The sequence below is a fragment of the Zootoca vivipara genome, chromosome 13 (assembly GCF_965207765.1).
Source record: "Zootoca vivipara chromosome 13, rZooViv2.hap1.1, whole genome shotgun sequence".
In the NCBI taxonomy this organism is placed as follows: domain Eukaryota; kingdom Metazoa; phylum Chordata; class Lepidosauria; order Squamata; family Lacertidae; genus Zootoca; species Zootoca vivipara.
The window spans coordinates 41,955,880-41,979,137 of NC_142596.1; the positions used below are offsets into that span (position 1 = coordinate 41,955,880).

A 23,258-nucleotide genomic window follows, 5' to 3' on the forward strand; every position below is an offset into this window, starting at 1 on the left:
TTTTGCTTTTGTTTTCATGGCACTCTTTAATTGCTTGGAAATTACACCATATGTAGCAGTGTTAAGTTTAAATATTTCATTTAGCAAAACATTGCCTTGCACTGTTATGGCAACTTTCTCTCACAAATACAAACACACCCCTTTCCTCAAATTTAAAACTGAATTTGGATAGATAGGTGGTACATTGCTGGCTGGCAAGCCAAGAATTCAGCAGATCTGTAATCCAATCCTGAACACTGGGCATGGGGAACCTTTGGCCCTCCAGATGTTGCTGAACTACAACTCCCATCAGTCCCAGCAAACATGGCTAGTGGCCGTGGAGTCGTAGTTCAGCAACATTTGGAGGGCCAAAGCTTCTTCCTCTTCTCCTAGAAGGAATTCATATCTTTGAATAAATACATAATTTTCATCCCTGAGAATTGTTAATAAAGCCAATTGCGGCCATACCTCCAACTGCTTTGCAATCCAACTTATTTCCTGAAAAAGTGCAGTCCAAAATGACCAACATTTTGTGCAAATCCAGTCTTTCAGAGTGGGAGACTGAGAGAAGAGGTGGACATCCAGTTGAAAGCTGGGGGGGGGTGGTTCCACCTTCATACCCTCCAACATTTCTCCAATGAAAATAGGGATACCCTATTCCAAAATAATAATAATAATAATATATTTTTTTTAATACCCCGCCCATCTGACTGGGTTGCCCCAGCCACTTTGAGCAGCTTCCAACATATATAAAAAGCATAATAAAACATTAAACATTAAAAAGGTCCCTATACAGGGCTGACTTCGGATGCCTTGTAAAGGTTGTATAGTTACTTATATCCTTGTCTCAGGGGTCACATAACTCCATACCCTCCTACATTTCTCAGATGAGAATAGGAGTGCCCTAAGAAAAAGCGGGATATTCTGGGATCAAATCAGAAACCAGTAGGGTTGCCAGACTCAATAGAGGACAGGACTTCTGTGCCTTTAATTGCCCTGCTCTCTTTTGAGTCTGGAAACCTTAAAGAGAAACCAGCAGACCCTTTGTTTAGTTTCCAAGCAAAGGGTCTGCTGGTTTCTCTTTAAGGTTTCCAGACTCAAAAGAGAGCAGGGCAATTAAAGGTACAGAAGTCCTGTCCTCTATTGAGTCTGGCAACCCTAGAAACCAGGACGGCTTTTGTATCTGGGACTGTCCTTGGAAAATAAGGACACTTGGAGGGTCTGCAATAATAATCTAGAAAGTCACAGGTTCCCCTCATCTCCCCCATACTAAACGACCGTCATTTTGCAAACCTGAATAATCTTTAGAGGTGCTCTGCTAATTTTGACACCACTAGATTATACTGTCCATCTGATATGCTACCAAAGATTCTGTCCCATTATTAATTTCAGAAGCCCTTGCTTCTGAAAGTACCGGTAGTTGTTGGCAAAATATGACCCCACCAAAATCTTGCCTGCCTAAGTCAGCCACCAATATTCTGTATCTCAAAAGCAATGAGACAGAAACACAGCTGTGCGAGATTTCCCACCCTGGCCTTGTTCAAACGTTTTTTGAAAGATGCTTTGTGGGTTGCTGACGCACACACAATTTCACATATGAAAAGTAAAACACTCAGATGCCTGTAACAGAAACATACACTGCCCAGGAGCTACGCAAGATAAAAGATCTTGAAACTATTACTACAGCGTGTGAGGGTGGTAATAAAGACCAGAATCACAATTCTGTCAGAGCACCGAAAAGAGGGGCTTGCATTTGATAGCAATAGGCCCAGAATTCAGCCTCCTGCAGAGCTCAAAACTTAAACCCAGGTTCAGTCCTTGTGACCATGAAGATTTTTTTTTTAATTTACTAGCTGGCCCTGCCACATGTGCCTTATGAGGAACGGCTTAGGGAGCTGGGTATGTTTTGCCTGGAGAAGAGAAGGTTAAGGGGTGATATGATAGCCATGTTCAAATATATAAAAGGATGTCATATAGAAGAGGGAGAAAGGTTGTTTTCTGCTGCTCCAGAGAAGCGGACACGGAGCAATGGATTCAAGAAAGAAGATTCCACTTAAACATTAGGAAGAACTTCCTGACAGTAAGAGCTGTTCGACAGTGGAACTTGCTGCCAAGGAGTGTGGTGGAGTCTCCTTGTTTGGAGGCCTTTAAGCGGAGGTTTGACAGCCATCTGTCAGGAATGCTTTGATGGTGTTTCCTGCTTGGCAGGGGGTTGGACTGGGTGGCCCTTGCGGTCTCTTCCAACTCTATGATTCTATGATTCTATGTTGCTGTGGCTCAGTCTGTTAAATGGAGCCTCAGAGTCCCCCTTCAGACTCCCCTCACCTTCAAAGTCACCCTTCATTTTGTTGAAATGTTTTATGTGTGTTATGTTTACAAAGGCACATCCCTGTGACTCCCCCAATCCTGTTCCCACCCATTACCTTGTTAGTAAATTCAGTTCCACCTTAAGCATTATGCCTTAAGGGGTAGACATGTTGCTGAGGTAGTGTGTCACATGTCTAGGCGTTTCTGATATATGCTGAGTTTGCTGTATGAGTTAGTAGTCTGGTTCAGCCATGTAGCCATCATGCTGAGTTGTAATGCTGTTACTGTAAGAGTATAGGAGGAGAAGCACTGCGAGTATCGGGTGGAAGGGAAAATGGAGGGTTTGCTACACAGCTCTAGTCAGATCATTCTCCTTGATGGGACTAATTACAACACGTGGAAATTATATGTAGAAGGCAAGTTGTGTGTTGCAAAGTTATGGCATACCATTGAAGATAACCCCCCTGCGCCGCTGACACGCGCATGGTCTCAGGCCGATTCTCAAGCCCGAGGTGTTTTATTGGGGAGTGTTTCACCGACAGAATTGGTTAATCTTGTTGGAGTAGAGAGTGCAAAAGACATGTGGGACAAGTTAAAGGAACTGCACGAGAGATGGCATGCTGGATCAGTTTTGTTGTACTTTAGAACTTTGCACAATATGAAGCTGCAGCCAGGAGGTGATTTGAGAGCTCACATATTGGAAATGCAGCAATTGAGATTGGAATTAGTGAACCGTGGTTTCAAACTACCTGAGGGAGTGTTTGCTGTGTTATTGCTTGACTCTTTGGATAAAAGTTATGATGCCATATCAAGCCAGTTAGCTGCCCTTCCCTCACAAGAATTAACTACAGCTAAAGTGGTTGCTGTTCTGCAAAATGAGTGGGATCAAAGGAAAATCGAAAGTTCTAGTTGCAAGCAGCAGGAGGGGTCAACTCCGTCGTCATGGCAACCTCACGTTTCACTTGATAATGCAAGAGCCTTTGCAGTTCAATGTTATGGATGTAAAGCAGGGGTCCCCAGACTACGGCCCGGGGGCCGGATGCGGCCCAATTAGCCTGCCAATCCGGCCCGCAACGACCCCCGCCGCCCGCCACCGCCGCCCGCTCTTATGGCGCGCAGCGCGGCAGCGCTCTTCCGGGTTAGGAAAAAAGCGCCGAAAATCCTTTCTGTGCATGCATATGGGCCTCTCCCGACCCGGAAGAAGTCATTTCGGGTGCACTTCCGGGTCGGGGGAGGCCCACACGCATGCGCACAACGGATTTTCGGCGCTTCCCCGCCCCTGGAAGTGCGCCGCCGCGCCAGTAAGCGCCCGTGCGCATGCGCACGGGTGCGCACTCCCCCGCCCTCCGGCCCGCCGCGCGATCGGCGCGGTGGGAACCGGCCCAAACGCCGGTAAGTCTGGGGACCCCTTATGTAAAGCTTTGGGGCACATAAAAAAAAATTGTCCCAGGAAGAAGCAAACTAAACAACAGCCAAAAGGAGCTGAAAGAGATAAAGGAAAGAAGCAGCTGGAGAAAGGGGGAGAAAGTGGAGGCAGACGCACTCCCTACGCAGAGGAAAGCAATGTTGGCAGAGGCTACAATTTCTCCAAGTGCCAAAAGTTTTTTTGTTGTCGATTCGGGAGCAACAAACCACGTTTGCAAGGATAAACATCTCTTTGTTTCCTTTCAAGCTCTCGAGGGACAGATTCAACAAGCAGGTGGATCTTCATTAGACATTGAAGGGACAGGAACAATAGTGTTGGATTCTTTGAATCTGAAGATTGCTGATGTACTTTACGTTCCACAGGCAAAGGGCAATCTATTGTCAGTACCACAATTGGACGGAAAAAAGTTTAGTGTTTCTTTCCAGAATGGTGTTTGTGTAATTTCAAAAGACAATGAGGAGTACGGTATGTGCGTGCAAAAAAGGTTAATGAATTGTATTTGATGCATTATGTTGATGCAAATGTGAATGAGGGCGAACCTGATGAAAGTATTGCTCTTGTTGCTAACACGAAAAATGTTCCTCTACATGCAGGTTGCATTCATGAGCACCATCGTATTTTTGGGCACCTGAATTGGCAGTCAGTGTCCAAGATGCCCAAGCAGTTCAAGGTTTAAATCTTAAGCCCTGTAAATACCACTTGAAGTGTGCTTCTTGTGCGCAGCACAAGATAAAAGTTGCACCAAAAGGTAAAGTGTCTGGAGGAAAGGCAACCAAACCTTATCAGGTGGTTCATGCAGATTTGGTAGGCCCACTTCCACCATCAAAAAGTGGATTTAGATATTTTATGATCTTAATAGATTCATTTTCCAGATATGTACATGTGTTTATGCTCAAACAGAAGTCTGATGCCTTTTCAAAATTCAAAGGTTTCTGTGCTTGGCTAGAGAATGCCAGGGATGTAAGGATAAATTGTCTCTTTACAGATCGCGGAGGTGAATTTGTTTCCCAGGAATTTGAAGCATTTTTGGCTGAAAAGGGAATTCAGCATGATCTTGCTTGCCCCAGAAGTCCTTGGGGAAATGGCTTATGTGAGAGGGCAGGACAAACTTTGCAGCAGGGAATTAAAACTTTGCTGCATGATGCCAATTTGTCACAAGACTATTGGGCAGAAGCTCTATCAAACTTTGCTTACACTGTGAATCGGAGATGGCATTCTGCAATTGGATGTACTCCATATGAGAAAATGTTTGAGAAAAAGCCATATGTAAAACATATGAGAATTTTCGGATCTGATGTGTGGGTCCACACTCCAGAGTGGTAAATTAGAAACACATGGTGAAAATGGTATATTCTTAGGTTATGAGAATGGAGCTTACAGAATTTTGATGACAGATACTCAAACTATTAGAATCTCCAAAAGTGTTCAATTCAATCCCAAATGGGGGGATAATGTTGGAATTTTTCAGTTTCATCCAGGTGAAGAAGATGAAGAAGAAAGAGAAGCTGAGGATGATAATGAACAAAGTTCAGGTTCGGATTCTGATTCTGATTCAGAAGGAGGCAAGAATGCGGTTACAGACAATGAAAGCAATTCCGCAGATTATTTAAGTGCTAAAGCCTCAATCAGACCCTCAGATGCGTCTGATACTGAATTAGAAGAACCATTGTTCACAATTGGTCATTTTTCTCCTAAAAAGGAGGAGCTAAGCAAAGAAGATGAAAGGTTAGTTCGCAGATCTAAAAGAGCCGTAAAGCAACCAAAGAGATATGCTGATGAATTTGCCAAAACAGCTGTTGCCGTTATTGGTAATTCTGAAAAGGTTTTTGAACCTACAAGCTATAAAGTGGTTCAGGAGATGAACTCCCAACAGGCTCAGCCATGGTTAGCAGCCATGCAAGCTGAAATTGATTCTTTAAATCGGAATCAAACCTGGGAACTAGTTCAAATAGTTCCAGGAATGAGACTTGTGGATAGCAAATGGGTCTTTAAGGCCAAAACTGACCAAAGTGGAAAAATTGTAAGGCACAAAGCTAGACTAGTTGCCAGAGGTTTTTCACAAGTACCAGGTGAGGATTTTCACGAAACTTTTGCTCCCACTGTACAGTATGGAACTGTTAGACTTATGCTAAAAATAGCGGCTGAGGAAAAACTTCACGTTTCCCATCACGATATTGACACTGCTTTTTTGTATGGGATTTTGCAGGAAGATTTGTTCTTGTTACCTCCCGCAGGTGTGCAAATTCCAAAGGGAATGGTTTGCAAATTGAAAAAACCCTTTATGGTCTTAAGCAAAGTGCTAGATGCTGGAACACCAAATTAACTGAAACACTGATTTCTTTAGGTTTTAGTCAAGGTGTCGCTGATCCTTGTGTATTTGTAAAACAAGAAGGGGAGCAGAAAATTTATTGCATTTGTTTTGTAGATGATATGCTATTTTTCTGGAAGAACAAAGAGTTCTACGAACGTACACTTACACAATTGAAGAAACATTTCAGTATGAAAGATCTTGGTGAGGTATCAAATTATCTCTCTCTGCAGGTTGAGAAGGATAAAGAAGGAAATTTCCTGGTGCACCAAACCCAGAAAATTATGGATGTGCTGAATAAGCTAAATTTGACTGAGGCGAATCCTGTTGACACGCCTATGGTTCATGGTTATCGAGTTTATGATAACACAGAATTGTTTGCTGATACCACATTGTATAGATGTATTTTGGGTAAATTAAATTTCATTGCGAGAGTTTCAAGACCTGACATAGCAATTGGTTGTAATTTGTTAAGTAGACGTACAAACAATCCTACTGTTCAGGATTGGCGCGCTCTGAAGCGTATATGTCGCTATTTGAAAGGCACTGTACACTACAGATTGCGGTTAACAAATCAAAAGACTGGAGGTCTCGACATTTTTGCGGACGCAAGTTTTGGAGATGACGTCACAAAAGCACGTCAAGTGTTTGTAACATGTATAATCATGGTCTTTTTGACTGGATGTGCAGGAAACAATCAACAGTTAGCCAAAGTTCCTGTGAGGCGGAGCTAAACGCGCTCTCATTCTCGTTGCTGGATTGCAAATGGTTATTACAGTTGTTTAATGATCTTGGAGTTAAAGTATCTTGCCCAATACAGGTGTACCAAGATAACAAATCCTGTTTAGCTCTACTAGCTTCAGAAAGTGGCAAGCATAGAACTAAGTACTTGCAAATTAGGTTACATCGGGCAAGGGAATGCATCAGAAAAGGTTTAATTAATGTTCCATACATGGCAGGTAACGAAATCCCTGCTGATGTGTTATCCAAGATTGTAAACAGAGAACAACTTCAGATTTGTTTGAAAAAGCTTCAGTTAGGAACTACTGAACTTAAGGTTACACTGAATGGGGGAGGTTGGTTAGTAAATTCAGTTCCACCTTAAGCATTATACCTTAAGGGTTAGACATGTTGCTGAGATAGTGTGTCACATGTCTAGGCTTTTCCTATATATGCTGAGTTTGCTGTATGAGTTAGCAGCCATGTTGCAGTCATGCTGAGCTGTAATGCTGTATGCTGTTACTGTAAGAGTATAGGAGGAGAAGCACTGCTCTCTCTCTCTTCCAAGTGTTCTAAGATGCTGTAAATAAAACTGCTTATGAAAATACAAAATGCCTCTCATCTGCCTCGTCCTCTCCGCAAACACTGCTGACCCTGCGTGGATAAGCTCTGCTAATTACGTGCCCAGGCTACTGCGGTCCCTGGGTCGTGTTCCGCTTGAGACACCGGCTCCTGGAGGGAGAGAACAAGAAGGGGTGCTGTCGGCTCCCCAGTTTCGGTGAATGTCTCAACACTGCTATGCCCTGGTCCAGCGCTCTAACCACTACACCACACTGATTCTGATTTTGCTGCCGACGTTTTTAGCTGCTATTTGACAAGGTCTGCTGTATGAATTGAGTATTTTTATTATTGTATTATGATGCATTCTTTTCTCCCAGGTTTATGCTATGCTTCATTTAATTGTTTTTAATTTGGCTGCTCCCTTTCCAAGACTACTTACGTTGCAAGTGATTAATAAATGAAAACAATAGCAGCAACCACAGTTAAGTTATTAAGATTGCACTTTTAGGTTGCCACCCTACTCTCTCAACCTGGAAGTAAGCACCCATGAACTCAGTGTAGTTTGCTGCTGAGAAGTTGCATTCAAGGTTTTGTCACTGACTAGTCCCAACTAGAATATCCAAAGGCTTGTGCAGCAAAAATAATATACTAGGCAGTTCCTTAACAGTGCCGAAAATGTGGAGACGTTCCAAAGTTGAATCACACGTCAGAATTCCTGCGGAAAACACCTCCGCCTGTTATACGCGCTAATCTCTTGGTTGCCAACTGATAATTGCTGCTACATTCGAGAGTACATTCTGTAATCTGTACACTGTGCTCCTAGGTGTTAAACCAATGACAACAATGATATTAAACTGTGATAACCAACCCAGGTAGGTTGGTGGGGGATTTATCCATCTTTGCAGTGCTGGATCAAACCAGAAAACCAGATTGCAAACCCTTGCAGGACCAAATCGGAGGGGGCAGCTGTCTTTACCCCCCCCCCACCTCTCTGTTCATCCCTCTGGACTCTACCAAGGTCAAAACCTCTGGGCCACCCCTCTCAGCAGCCATACATCACACATTCCTTGTGGTTTTTGCCTGGCTAGAATATGTCCTTGAACTGTGGCAATGGCTCTTGCTTGCCTGAATGGAGGATGGAGAAAGAGGTATGTTTGTATATATGAACCTCTGATTCTTGTACCCCACTGTACAAAGGGAAGAATAATCTCTATTGCTCCACCGACGTTTGCCGCTGGCCCTGCCCTGCACAGTATGCGGCCCTCCGGAATGTGGCCTACGGAGAAATGTGGCCCTAGTGCCCCCTTCGCATTTATTCCCACCAGGGAACCCCTTTTACTGGATTTTTCTCCAAAGGACATGTACATGTTTGAATTCTTTGTCCCTCCATAGCCTGGGTGGCACCCTGAGGCAGAAGCAAGAGAGGGCATGGGTCTCCTTTGAGTAGGAATGTTGGTAGGTTCAGCTGGTCAGGGAAGGTTGAGAGCTGCCGCATTTCCAAAACTGTACAGGACTGGCAAAGATGACAAGAGACAGGTTTGCTTCTCCACAGAGCCTGCTAGTGCTGAACTTCACAGCTCCCATCTGAGGCGGCAAATGTGCACTATGCATTTAGAGCTCCTGCCCCACCCCCACATCCTGGGAATTGTAGTTTAAGAGTGCTGAGAGTGGTCAAGAGGCTGTTTCCCTCAAACAACTACAAACTCCACAATGGTTTAACAATCAACTCCTCTTCCTAAGTAGCATTTGCAAATGTATTTCTCTGTGAGGGAAATACGGGTGTCTCCTAACAAATGTCTTAACAAACTACAGTTCCCAGGTTACCTCGGTGGATGCATCGTGAAGAGTTAAAGTGGTTATAAGAGCACTTTAAATGTGCAGTGCGGATGTGAACTGGGTTAAACAGACCACTTAAGGAGTACATTCTTCAAAACGTGCAAAAGTGGGGAGGTATAGATCAAAGTTAGGTGGCGAGATGGATCAATGAAACATGTTAACCACACGAGTCAAACGTTTCTAAACGGCTTCTCATGAAAGACCTACATTGGCTCCCAGTACGTTTCCGAGCACAATTCAAAGTGTTGGTGCTAACCTTTAAAGCCCTAAATGACCTCGGTCCAGTATACCTGAAGGAGCATCTCCACCCCCATTGTTCTGCCCGGACACTGAGGTCCAGTACCGAGGGCCTTCTGGCGGTTCCCTCGTTGCGAGAAGCCAAGTTGCAGGGAACCAGGCAGAGGGCCTTCTCAGTAGTGGCTCCCACCCTGTGGAATGCCCTCCCACTAGATATCCGGACATGCGTAGAAGCAACTTCCGGTGCCGCTCTGCCTGATTTCCGGTGCCCAGGCATGGGCGAAGCGGCACCGGAAGTCGCTTCTACGCATGTCTGGACATGTGTAGACGCGACTTCTGGTGCTGCGCTACCCATGTCTGGGCACCAGAAATTGGGCTGCGCCGGCACCCAAAATGGAGCCTCCCTGGCAGGTAGAAAATCCGGGGGATTTACGGGATTTTTTCCAATCCGGGCTGCCAGCGGGAAACGGTTTAAAATACGGGGTTTCCCACGAAAAACGGGATACTTGGCAGCTATGCTGAGGACTGGCAGCAAGCTACATTTGAAAGAAGAATGGGAAAAGCCAGAGCTCTTTGTCCATGAAAGCCCCTATCCCTGAGAAGTTTCTCATGTGTTTCCACCACCAAAGAGGCCCCATAAAGTTGCTGCCTCTCAGCTCCACACTATGGCTGCATTTTGCGACTAGACTCCTCTAAGGGTTATTCTTAGGAATTGCTTTTAAAGCCAATACAGAGCTGGCAGCAACTTTGCTTTAAAGCCAATTCAGAGCTAGCAGCACATTTGCTGTAAAGCCAATTCAGAGCTAGCAGTGGCTTCTCTTTAAAGCCTCCCAAAGCAGAAATAAACCTTATTGGAACCATCTTTTAGGAGCAGCCAGTATAAAACCAGATAAAATATCCCTCATCCACAAGCAGAAACAAAAAGAAGGAACAAATGATTTGCACAGTTTGCTGTTAGGAACTGCATGTTCATCAACCTACCGACACTTGTTATTTTCTGGGAGGCCAGGTCCTGAAGCAAGGCTCCGATTGCCGGGTTGTGTCTGGAATACAGTTCATATCGATTAATGCCAATGTGGAATTTGAGCCAGTTTGGATAGGAATCAATGGACGTTTCTCCAGTGGGTAGAAACTCTTCGTCTTCGTTGCCTTCGTTTTGCCTAGCAAAATAAAATAGAACAAGAGACGGGAGAAGATTAGGTTTCGTTAAAACGCCAGCAATGCACTTTGCAACATGTCAGTGAGGGAGAGGGGAAATTGGGGAGGGGAGCAAATGGGACGGATTCCAAGCCTGGGGAGGTGCCAAGAAAAGCAATAGGTCAGGGCAGCAATTCTTAAACTCTGTTGTACTGCAGATGAGTGTTCTGGCTTGCTTGTGTTGGAAGTGCAATGACAGAGATCATTCAATGTGTAACTTAGGTGTTGCTTCTGTTAGTGTTATAGTCAACCAGCCAAGAGGGGAACGAGTGATGGTGCTGCTTAGCACCAGACAGAGTGGCATGATGGCATGATGTTTGCTGAGATAGCAGATATTCTGATTGGCCGTATAGTTCCGAGGGAGCTTTTCCTCTGTGTGTTTGGTTTCATGTCTCCCTGCTATGTACAAGGCCTGAAGTTAAGTTGCCAGTGTGCAAAAGCTCTCTGTTTATTTCTCCTAAAATTATACACTAAACTATGCACTAAATAGTTTCCTCATTAAAGTGTTACCAGAGTTTTTTCTTTTCTCTCTGGGCTCTATCTGCATTACTTAAAGAGACTTTGCTAACAACCCTTCTTTGCATGATCCATGTTATCAATCTGGACCAAGTGAAGTTCCTAAACTGTCTTCAAAGACACCTCTACACAAAGTTCATAATCCTATAGCACCTCACAAAGCAAAATGAAAACATTGCCAAAAATGGTCCTAAACATTAATATTTGCCAGATCTACCTAAGAAAACTCTAGGCCTTGCTTTCCTGTGTCACCTTTCCTAATAAAACAGCAATCAACAGATGCCATGCTCTAGTTTTTCAAGGGAGAGGGGGGAAAAGGGTATCACCCTCACCACTTCATGACCAGAGGAGCAGAGTGTAGGGAGAGGGAGCTCCAAGTCTTAGTCGGCACCAAGGGAAGACTTCAAGGGCACCACTGTGCCCATAGGTGTCACGTTGGCAACCCCTAAGTAGACCCCCAAATAAATGTGAAAGAACTTAGAAACCTTCACCCCATCCCAAGAAGATTGATCTGGTCTTCAGGAGATCTTCTCACTCCACCCCTCATGATATGCCCCCCAAGTTGATTCACCTATCTCAGGGTTGTCCAAACTTTTTTCAAAGAGGACCAGATTTGATGAAGGGAACATGCGTGAGGGCCGACCAACATTGTTGACATTTTTTAGGATTGAAGTTGTTGAGTTTTTTTCTTTTTCTTTTCTTTTTTAGGATTTTACCCCAGGAACTAAACTGCCACAGGGGGCAGATTAAACCGGCAGGTGGGATTAGGCCCCCAAAACGGACTTTGGACATGCCTGACCTATCTCATTCCGATATGAATTGATCCCAAGGAAGGAAGACTCTTTTTAAAAAAGAGGGATGTGAAGTTACAAATATCGCCCATCTTGGTTGTCTGCCAGAGCAGGTATCACATACCACAATGCAACAGGGCCGTGTCAGTACATTTGGAAGGGGGTGCAGCTGGGTTAAGAATCATCTGCTCATGTTGGCAAATGTGGCATCCACAGAAGAAATCCAAAATGCCTTTTCAATATGAAGCAGAAGCTGGAGGCTGCAGAGTTATCAAGCTGCCATTCAGGACATGAGGATAACTCAAAAATCTCAGGGATGTGGGCAGGGGGAAATCCCCATTTAAGCAATCCATACTTGGAAATGGTTTTTCTTTGTGACCTTTGATGCCGATTCTCCTGTTTGCAAAAGAAGTTAATATTCTACTGCTCTCTCACATCCCTTTTCCCACTTTATATGTGTGTTTAACTTTTTGTTAGCTTTCAGGAGGGGGAAGGATCTGGCATGCGCAGTTTCAACATTTCATTTTATTCCCTGGGAAAGTTCCCATCCTGCTTCTGCCTTGTCAAAGGCTCTCCAAGGCAGCATATGGACAAAATTTTGAAACTGACAAAATATGCTGTCAGGATAACGAAAGACTAATACAGAAAGTGTAAAACACTTGGTAACAAGTAGCATCTTGGCAGCAAATGACCAGAGCAAATTCATTGGTCTTCCTTTGTTTAGCTCCTGCTGCCATTTCCCTCCCATCTCCAATTTTAGATTGTAAGCTCAACGGGGCATGGACCTAGTCTCTTGTATGGTGCAAAGCAAAATGAGCATTGAGGGTGCTGGGTAGATCAATTATAATTGCAATATATGTCTGCTTAACTTTCATCCAATCTCAAAACAAACAAACAGCATTGTTTTGGAGGTGTTTTTCGTACTTCCATGAGATTTCCAGTGTATATTGGGGGAGATTTTGAGCCCCAGAAAAAGTTTTGTGTCTTGTGCTTTCAGATCAAGTTTGCATGACAAAACCAGAGCCACAAAGCACTTATTCAGTGGGGGCAGAATTGTTCTGTGCAGTGAATGGTTGCCTCTGCTGTGCCCCTGGATCTGAGTAAACAACCCAATTTCGGATCCTTTAATAAGCCATTATTTTCATTTTCAATTACAAACAACAAAAGGTTAAAAGTGTTACGAAGAGAGAGTAAAATACTGTAAACCGTCTAGGGAAAAAAACCCTACATTTCAAGAGAAAACGAACATTAACGTTTTAAGGGGGAAGGGTGTTTCTCAGCCCATTAAGAAACCTTCAAGGTAACTGTCCTTGTTCCTCAAACAATATTATATGGTTCCTGCCAAGTTGTGTAAGAGCTTGCCCACTTAATTCAGCTAAGCCACAATTCATGAAACCCACGGGCCAAATGCAGTCCTTTGGCCCTTCCTCCCTGACCCACAAGACCAGGGGTCCCCAGACTACGGCCCGCGGGCCAGATGCGGCCCAATTGGCCTCCCAATCCGGCCCGCGACGACCCCCGCCGACCGCTCTTGCAGCGCGCTGCGGCGCCATTCCAGATCTGAAAAAAATTGCTGAAAATCGTTTCTGCGCATGCGTATGGGCCTCTCCCGACCCAGAAGAGGTCATTTCCGGTGCACTTCCGGGTCGGGGGAGGTGCACTTCCGGGTCGGGGAGGCCCATACGAATGCGCACAAACAATTCTCAGTGAATTTTTCCGGCCTGGAAGCGCGCCACCGCGCCAGTAAATGGGTGTGCGCATGCGCACTGGTGCGCACTCCCCCACCCTCCGGCCCACTGTGCGCGCACTCCCCCACCCTCCGGGCTGCCGTGCGATTGGCGCGGCGGGCACCGGCCCAAAGGCGGGTAAGTCTGGGGACCCCTGCACAAGACTCTCCCCAGGTCACACACCCTCGCAAACCACACCTCTCACCACCCTTGTTTTGCAGCCTCGAGTGTTTTTGCCTGGCTGGAATTTGTCTTTGCAATCTGCTTCGTGCTTGCCTATATAGAATAGGTGTGTGTGTGCGCACGCGCGTGGAAATTAACCTACAACACAAAGGTAGAAATAACATTAGTCGCTCCGTCCACTTTTGCCTCTGACCCTACCCCCCCTGGCATGTGGCCCCTGAAAGGTTGCTCAGGCAGAAATGTGGCCCTCGGGCTGCTACAGTTCCCCACCCCTGCCTGAGGTGCAAGAACTGTCCTGTGACGCAGTCTCAGATTACCGATACACGTATGCAGGGAGACAGGCTGTCTGGTCAGAAGGCTTTGGAAGGCAATTGTGCTACTTTATTGTTTGTTCTTACTACAAGGCAGAGCGAGAGGGAGATGGGTATTTCAGATAGATGCAGAGTCGACAGGGAATTTCTCCATTCCTTGCAGCAGCTCCTGTTTATTCCTATTAGGTTCAGGCAGGAGCAATCCCCAGTAAATTGTTGCCTTTATTTGAAACAGGGTTTCAAATTTTGCAAATCCATAGGCAACACAAAGCAATGAACATCTTCTAAGAAGTAAATTCCATTGAACTTAGTGGGACTTACTCCCCGGTGTGTGGTGGCAACCCAAGTACAGTACAGGCATAAAGAATAAATATTTTTTAAAGAAAAACAGGGAATTGTTTTAATATTAAAAAGCACTTTGCATACTGCCAGTTAATACACAAATACACAAACACCAACTCTGTGTTCAGATTCAAAAGTGCAGGTAAATAACTTATAACATTATCTTGTTTCAGCCCTTCTTGACACACTAGTAAGCCCTTTCTCAACTGCTGAGAAAATCAAAGTTTCCCGAATGACTGCATTTCAAAGCTTAGAAGCAACAATGTCAAAACCTTTAAAAAATAAATCCAAAGCAAGCTGAATTGCAGATGCTCTAGATGGAAAAGTGTGACAGGAATTCTCTCACATAACTAAACCACTACATTTTCTCTACAATATATTGGAAACACACACACACACACACACCAGAACTGTGATAGAAAACTTGCTAAAAGAAGATGTGTTTGCTATGATCTATAGAAGCTGGAGCCCCCCGGTGTTAAAAGATATTCGACTGGATATAAGGAATACAAGTGGACTTGTAAAAAAAATGGACCAGCTAGCTGTGGTCCATTTCCTGGTAACTCCATTCTGTTCTATTCCAATCCCTTCCTTAGAACAGCCAGTCAGCATTCTGTAGCCACTAAGCATGATTAGCCTTCATTGAGCGGTTGGTCTCAGGGTGTGTGTGTGTGTGTGTGTCTGTCTGTCTGTCTGTCTGTCTGTCTGTCTGTCTTGCTCTCTTTCACACACACACACACAGACACACACATAAACATTTGCCATATTGATCCAAACGGCAAGGCTGGGTGGCGCAGGGCGCCAGGCCACCAGGGGGGGCACCACGCTGCCGTGCCCGCAGCAGCCGCGCTGCGCCCGCCAGACAGCCCACGCTGGGAAACGGGGCGGGGGGGCGCCGGAGGGATCTTCGCACCACGGCACCAGGGCGCCAGATATGCTTAAGACGGCCCTGGGTCCAAATATAAGCCATCCCTGAATATAAGCCCTTAACATGAGATTGCTTTGAAAAGAAATATACCGGTACTGTATATACAATCACTCTCCAGAATCAACTATTGGTTTTTGCAATATAAAAACAACGTATGCAACTCCTGACTCGTCTGACAATGAATAACTCACCCAGTGCCACCCAGGTTGATACTTTTAACTAAAACTACAAAAGTATACAAAAGTTCCTCATGGTTCCTGGGGTCTCATCTTAAATCACAGCTTCTCCACCTGGAAGAACTCAGGTTCCATAATACCCAGGTTTGGTGCCTATATGTAGACACGCATACCCCTAATGGGTTTTGTTGTTGATGATGATGATTTGGGAAATCTTGGGCTTCCCCTTGACCATGCGGACACCCCCACCTTTTGCCTTGGGAAGGATGCCTTGGAGAATGAGTTCTCCACCAGGAGAGAGGTTGATTTGGCATCCCTGCCAAAATTGACTCTGACCTAATTCCTCAGTGGTGCACTTTTGGGATAATGATTTTTATTCATTTCTTAAAAGTGTCTTTCATCCAGTTCTGAGCTTTCAGGCTGGACTGGTTGCAATCCTACCCACGAGTACTCACAAGTAAGGCATACCAGATTCAATAGGCCTCGCTCCCAGAGAAAAGTGGTGTTCGGACTGCAGCCTTCACTAGCCTTTTGGGAACATGAAATAGAAGAAGTACTCTGCCGGATCATGCCAAGGCCCATCCTATCCAGCAGTCTGTTTTCACAATGTCCAACCCCTGGGAAGCCAGCAAGCAGAATCTGAGTGCCGTATCGTTCTCTTCCTACTTGCAATTATCAGAAGCTGGAATTCAGTAGATGTAGAGCGTGGCCCTCCTGGTCCAATTGGAGGATCCCTAGTTCCCTTTTCATGTGTGATGAGATAAAAAGGGAGAAGAACAGGGTTCAGCACCTTCATCCTGCCCTTCCTGAGGGAGTCTGCCTAGAGACCTCATTACTATCATTTAGGCGCCAGGCAAAAAACATTCCTGTTTTCCCAGGCTTTGAAGAACTGCTAATGTAAGCGTTCCGAAACTCAGAGCCGTTTGATTTTACCATCTGCTTAAATTGGCTGTTGCTGCTTTAAGTTTGTTTTTAATTTGCTGCATTAGGGTTTTTTTTTTTGTAGGTTTTCTCTTACTGCGTTCTGAGTTGTGTTTGGGTGCAACTCAGCTGGCAGAAGAGGGGTTTTGCATGGGGTTAAAACAGACAAAAGAGTTGGGGACCTCCATATTCCCAGACTATCCCTGTACTTTTAACCTCTCTCTCTCTCTCTCTCTCTTTGATATTAGAATGATATTCTTAGGTTGCCCCCTGTTTTCCTGCTCCTGCTCCTCTCCCTCCCTCCCTGAGAAAACAAGGGAGTAAGTATGGGTGCCTTGTTCTGTCTAGTTCATAGAATTGTAGAGCTGGAAGGGGCCCTATGGGTCACCAAGTCAACCCTCTGCAATGCAGGAATCTCAACTAAAACATCCAAGACAGATGGCCACCCAACCTCTGGAACTAGACACCTTTTCTGTCCAAGTTATTTATTTCCTACAATAAACAACTTTATTTCATTTTTTACGTGCAGGCATTTATGTGTATGTGTGTGACTGCAACGGGCAAAATCTACTCTCTAACCAAGATTCACTAGTTTAAATGCTGCTCACTCTGTGTACTAAAAGGGTTCCAACAGGTAATAAACCTTGTTATCCTATTAAATCGTTTATTTTCAATGGTACTTTTTCCTCCTGTCGGCCAGCCTGGCAACAACAACAAACAAACAAACATACATCTATGTTGAAGAAGGTGCATGATATAAATGATGGAAATAAAAAATAAATAGGGTCCAGATGAGAGGGCAACGATGGTTTTTATGAGTTGCACAGCAAAGGGAGCCTCCAATACTTAGGCCACCTCATGAGAAGAGAAGACTCCCTGGAAAAGACCCTGATGGGAAAGATAGAGGGCACAAGGAGAAGGGGACCAGCTGGACCATAAAGAAGGCTGATCGCTGAAGAATTGATGCTTTTGAATTATGGTGCTGGAGGAGACTCTTGAGAGTCCCATGGACTGCAAGAAGATCAAACCTATCCATTCTTAAGGAAATCAGCCCTGAGTGCTCATTGGAAGGACATATCCTGAAGCTGAGGCTCCAATACTTTGGCCACCTCATGAGAAGAGAAGACTCCCTGGAAAAGACCCTGATGTTGGGAAAGATGGAGGGCACAAGGAGAAGGGGATGACAGAGGACGAGATGGTTGGACAGTGTTCTTGAAGCTACCAACATGAATTTGACCAAACTGCAGGAGGCAGTGGAAGACAGGAGTGCCTGGCGTGCTCTGGTCCATGGGGTCACGAAGAGTCGGACATGACTAAACGACTAAACAACAACAGCAGCAGCAAAGGGATGGGAGTGAGGAGTAGTTTCAGCACACACACACACACAAAACATATACCAGAAAGAATTATGATGGGCAAAGCCACACCAGGCAAAATCCTCCCGTCTGGCCATCACCTCAGGCTGCATGCACTTGGGGGGTGCCTTCTTGAAATCAGCTGGATCTAAGTAGACATGTTTAGGCTTGCATCTTTAAAGGCCTTCTCAGCTACAGTAGTTCACCTATTGGCACTGCCTTATACAGACCATCGGGTCCACTTATCCAATGACCAGCCCGGCTCTCCAGAATTTCAGAGAGGATACATTCCTAGCCCTACCTAGAGATGCCAGAGACTGGAACTGGGGGTTTCTGCATGCAAAGCAGTTGCTGTACCGCTTATCTGGGGCTGAAAGAGGGTTGGGAGAAGGGCTGGATTTAGGTTTGATGAGGCCCCAAGCTACTGAAGGTAATGGGGCCCTTCATATGCCCAGCTGTCCTTTGTCAACAACAAATTGTCGCTGTTTTTTTTTTTTTTAAATATATGCTATATGGTAATTTAGGGACCTAATAGGTATCTAAAGCCATTTGCACATGTTGCCATGCAACCAGTCCATGCAGAATGGAGAGTTTCGATATTTTAGGGAGCAGGCTAGCAGGCGGGGCCCATTACTTACATCATAGGAGCCTACACAACACAAAACACTGTTGGCTGTATGTAGGTTTTATTTTATTTGGTTTTTATCTTATATTTGGGAAATGTACATCCAGGTTTTTTTCCTTTAAATTTTTTTGGGTTCCCCAAGAGATTGGGGCCTTAAGCCAGGGGTCCCCAAACTAAGGCCCGGGGGCCGGATGCAGCCCAATCGCCTTCTAAATCCAGCCCGTGGACAGTCTGGGAATCAGCATGTTTTTACATGAGTAGACTGTGTGCTTTTATTTAAAATGCATCTCTGGGTTATTTGTGGGGCCTGCCTGATGTTTTTACATGAGTAGACTGTGTGCTTTTATTTAAAATGCATCTCTGGGTTATTTGTGGGGCATGGGAATTTGTTCATTTTTTTTTCCAAAATATAGTCCGGCCCCCCACAAGGTCTGAGGGACAGTTTGCTGACCCCTGCCTTAAGCTATAGCTTGTTTAGCTTATATGTAAATCCGGCACTGGTTTGGAGCCTCATCTAGTGGGCGCCAGGCTGAGGAAAGCTGCTGTAAAAGGGTGGAGGGGGCATCCTTGGGACTATGCGTCCAACGTGGAGGGGGAGCGGAGATAAATAAGCAAGCTGCCTCAATATATAATGCACCTACAGTAACAGGGACATGCGGGGAAATAAGAAATGTGTGTGACACCACCTTGAGCTCCTTGGAGGACAGATGGGAAAGATATGTAACAGATGCATATATCAAAGGCCCTGCCATTTTAAGGGACAATATGAGGAGAGCCAGGTGGGACCCAGGTGGCGCTGTGGTTAAACCACTGAGCCTAGGGCTTGCTGATCAGAAGGTCGGCAGTTCGAATCCCTGTGACGGGGTGAGCTCCCGTTGCTTGGTCCCAGCTCCTGCCAACCTAGCAGTTCGAAAGCACGTCAAAATGCAAGTAGATAAATAGGAACCGCTACAGCGGGAAGGTAAACGGCGTTTCCATGTGCTGCTCTGGTTTGCCAGAAGCGGCTTTGTCATGCTGGCAACATGACCTGGAAGCTGTACGCCGGCTCCCTCGGCCAATAATGCGAGATGAGCGCGGAACCCCAGAGTCGGTCACGACTGGACCTAATGGTCAGGGGTCCCTTTACCTTTACCTTTACCTATGAGGAGAGCAGGGGTCGAGAGAGGAGTTAAGAAAAGAGCCTGCCTCCCTGGCCTTGCATATCCAATAAGTCATCCCTCTGTACAGTGGTACCTCTGGTTAAGAACTTCATTCGTTCTGGAGGTCCGTTCTTAACCTGAAACTGTTCCACTGTAGCTAATGGGGCCTCCCGCTGCCGTCGCGCGATTTCTGTTCTCATCCTGAAGCAAAGTTCTTAACCCGAGGTACTATTCCTGGGTTAGCGGAGTCTGTAACCTGAAGCGCCTGTAACTCGAGGCTGTATTAAGGGAAAGGGGAACTAGTTCAATCAGAACCACTGTATTAAGGGAAAGGGGAACTAGTTCAATCGGAATAAAGGCTAAACAAGAAGGAGGACCCAGCAATTGCCCCCAGCAATATAAAAAGAGTTACCCACCCGTATTCATTTTTTATGAATGCATTGTTTAACAACAGGGAAGGGAAAATCCTGAACGAGGCCACAAAAGGAGGGAAGGTACAGCTCACACCTTTTGTTACATATCTATGTCTTTGGGGCTACAATTTATCACGTGACATTTGCATATACAAAAAGGGCATCTTTGTTGGGTAGTGTGTAAATGGACAAATTACTTTTGTGGGGAGAGGGAATGGAAGCTTGCACCTTACCCAGTAGGATCCCTGATGCTTTCGGGGTATCTGAAGAAGTGTGCATGCACACAAAAGCTCATGCTCATGACAAACTTAGTTGGTCTCTAAGGTGCTACTACTGCAGGGGTCCCCAAACTAAGGCCCAGGGGCCGGATGCGGCACAATCGCCTTCTAAATCCGGCCCACGGATGGTCTGGGAATCAGCGTGTTTTTACATGAGTAGAATGTGTCCTTTTATTTAAAATGTATCTCTGGGTTATTTGTGGGGCGTAGGAAGTCATTCATTTTTTTTCCTCAAAATATAGTCCGCCCCCCCCCACAAGGTCTGAGGGACAGTGGACCGGCCCCCTGCTGAAAAAGTTTGCTGACCCCTGTGCTACAGGAAGGAATTTTTCTATTTTATTTTGATTTTGATTTTTTTAAAAGAGAGCCAGTGTGGTACTGTGGTTAGAGTGTCTGACTAGCATAAGAGACCAAGGTTTGAATCTCCACCCGGCCACGAAGCTCACTGGGTGAGCTTGAGCCTGTCACTCACCCTCAGCCTAACCTACCTCACAGGGTTGTTGTGAGGTTGAAACGGGGAGACGGAGAACTAAGGCCATCACCTTGAACTCCTTGGAGGAACAAGTGGGTTAGAAACGCAGTAAGCAAAGCATCGAATGGATGTCTGAATACCAACCGCTAGAAATCACAAAGGGGGGGAGGGAGTGCTCTTTCACTCAGGTCTTGCTCTTAGGCTTCCCATAGGTTTCTGGCTGGCCACAGTGAGAACAGGATGCGACTTTGGCCTGATCCAGCTCCTGATACTCTCACTTGGAGATGGACCCTAGAATTGGACATCGGGGGGGGGGGGATTTGCTCATGCACTTGCTTTTATCTTTATAACAACAACTCCTACAATGCAATCCTAAGGGGTGGGAAGAGCCTTTGCAAACAGTGCTTAGACCATCTGCAATTCTTTCAGCTTTGGAAGTTAGCACTACAGCCCTACAGATGTCTATCCAAAGGGGCTCACTCTCAGTGAGTATAGGACTACAGGATCAATCGGCAAATGACCAGAGCATTAAGAGCTCTGCTGGATCAGACCAATGGCCCATCTAGTCCAGCATCCTGTTCTCAAAGTGGCCCACAAGTGGGACCAGAGCTCAGAAGCACTTTTCCCACTCCTGTGGTTTGCAACAACTGGCATACAGAAGCATTAATGTCTCCGACTGTGGTGGCAGAGTATAACCGTCTGGGCCAGTAGCCATTAATAGCCTTCCTCTCCATGGACTCGTCTAATCCTCTTTGAAAGCCACCCAAACCCGTGACCATCACTGCTTCCTGTGAGGACAAGATCTAGTGGTTTTACCAAATATCTGGAAAACGGGATCTAGTACAGTATAGTAGTGGTCAGTGTTAGAAACTGAGATGTGAAAGCTAGGAGCTGAACGGCACCTTAAACCTAGGTTACGGGCGCAACAACAGAATGTCTAGGCACTCTTTTTTATAAGAATACAGAGCTGGAAAATGAATGAATTGCAGCTAAAATATTATGTTCATTTTCCACATGGTCTTGTCCTTCCCCTGCCCACCCCTTTAATATTCTTTAAGATGGTCTCTTCTCCAGTCTTCTTCAGAGGGTAGCAGGAAGTGGGGAGCCAGAGTAAGGTCCACCTTTCCTTCCACTCTGCAGTTTTAATCTGGGATCTTAGGCGCAATACTGCACCCAGAGCTCAGAAAAGGGTTGCGCTAATGAAATTCCCTGTTGCAAAATGCGCCTAGAACAATGGGCGTTTCGAACACTGGAAGTGGTAGTAGTGGCAGTGGGTAAGCATGTCAGTATGGTTATCTCAAATTCTCTGCATCCTGCCAGGGTGTGTCTGGGCTTAAATCTGCAGGAGTTCTCTCAGCATTTTAAATTATTGGACAATATACTAAAACCGCCATCCCTGGTTTTGTTTTTTTTAAAAGAGAAAGTGGAAGGCAGAAGCCTGAAAAAATTGGGGGTGGGGGGTGAGAGAGAAAGATACACCTTTTTTTCTAACATCCCTTGCTCTGTTCAGGAGCTCACTAGCACAATCCTGTACAGGTCTACTCAGAAGTAAATCCCCCTATGTTTGATGGGGCTTATTTCCAGGTTTTTAAGCTAGAAAGACATCCTATATACCGGTAATTAAAATAAAGCCATTCATTCAGCAGTTCCAACAAAGGGCTGGAGGTGAGTAGATTATACACTGACAAAGGCAGAGGAGGAAAGAGATGGGATTGGAAATACTGTACTTCCTATTTCACCATCACCTCTTCATCTTTGGTGGATGAGATTAGCAGGCTCCATTCACAAAAATCGTGGGGTTTTTTTATAGAAAGGTTCCTGGGAAGGGAAGGCTGGCTGTGGTGGAAGTCGTAACATCTATCCAGTTCCTCTTCCTGTGGTTAATTAAATCTGGCACCTCTACTGAAATAAAATCCTCCAAATTCTATTTTCTCTACCTAACAAGGGGGTATACATGGACTGGGCTGGGGGATCACTGACAGGTGGGTAGACCAGGCATCCCCAAACTTCGGCCCTCCAGATGTTTTGGACTACAATTCCCACCATCCCTGACCACTGGTCCTGTTGGCTAGGGATCATGGGAGTTGTAGGCCAAAACATCTGGAGGGCCGCAGTTTGGGGATGCCTGGGGTAGACCCTGAATTGCTCATCTCCTCCTTCTGATTCCTAGTTATTTGTCTTTTGGGTAGATTAACTCTGCGAACCCATTTCAGCTCAGATGAAACAATCTAACAAACCTTCTTCTCAATGACAGGATTTTTTAAAACACTGTATCTCACCTTCCTTTTTTGGGAGGAGGGGGGGTAACAATTCTGATTGCAGAGAGACACAGAGGGGACCATATCAGGAAGTTCAAAGTGATATTTTAAAAGACATTGGCCTGTGTTGTTTTTTAAAGACCCACTATCCATTATCTGTTGTTTGGAGGTGGGGGCAGTACAAGTGGGAGACTCAGTAAGAGAGAGGGAAGACCTGGCAATTCTGCCTATTCAGTTTTTGGTTGGGTGGGC

The 23,258-nt window shown here is 45.4% G+C and overlaps 1 protein-coding gene across 1 annotated transcript in view; it reads right to left on the bottom strand.

Annotated features, from left to right (window-relative positions):
- Positions 1–23,258, bottom strand: part of FAM20C (FAM20C golgi associated secretory pathway kinase) — a 108,806-nt gene that overhangs the window by 82,400 nt on the left and 3,148 nt on the right. The window contains exon 2 of the mRNA XM_035131633.3: positions 10,356–10,534. Coding sequence (XP_034987524.2) covers positions 10,356–10,534 — 179 coding nt within the window. The remainder of the gene's footprint in view (positions 1–10,355; positions 10,535–23,258) is intronic.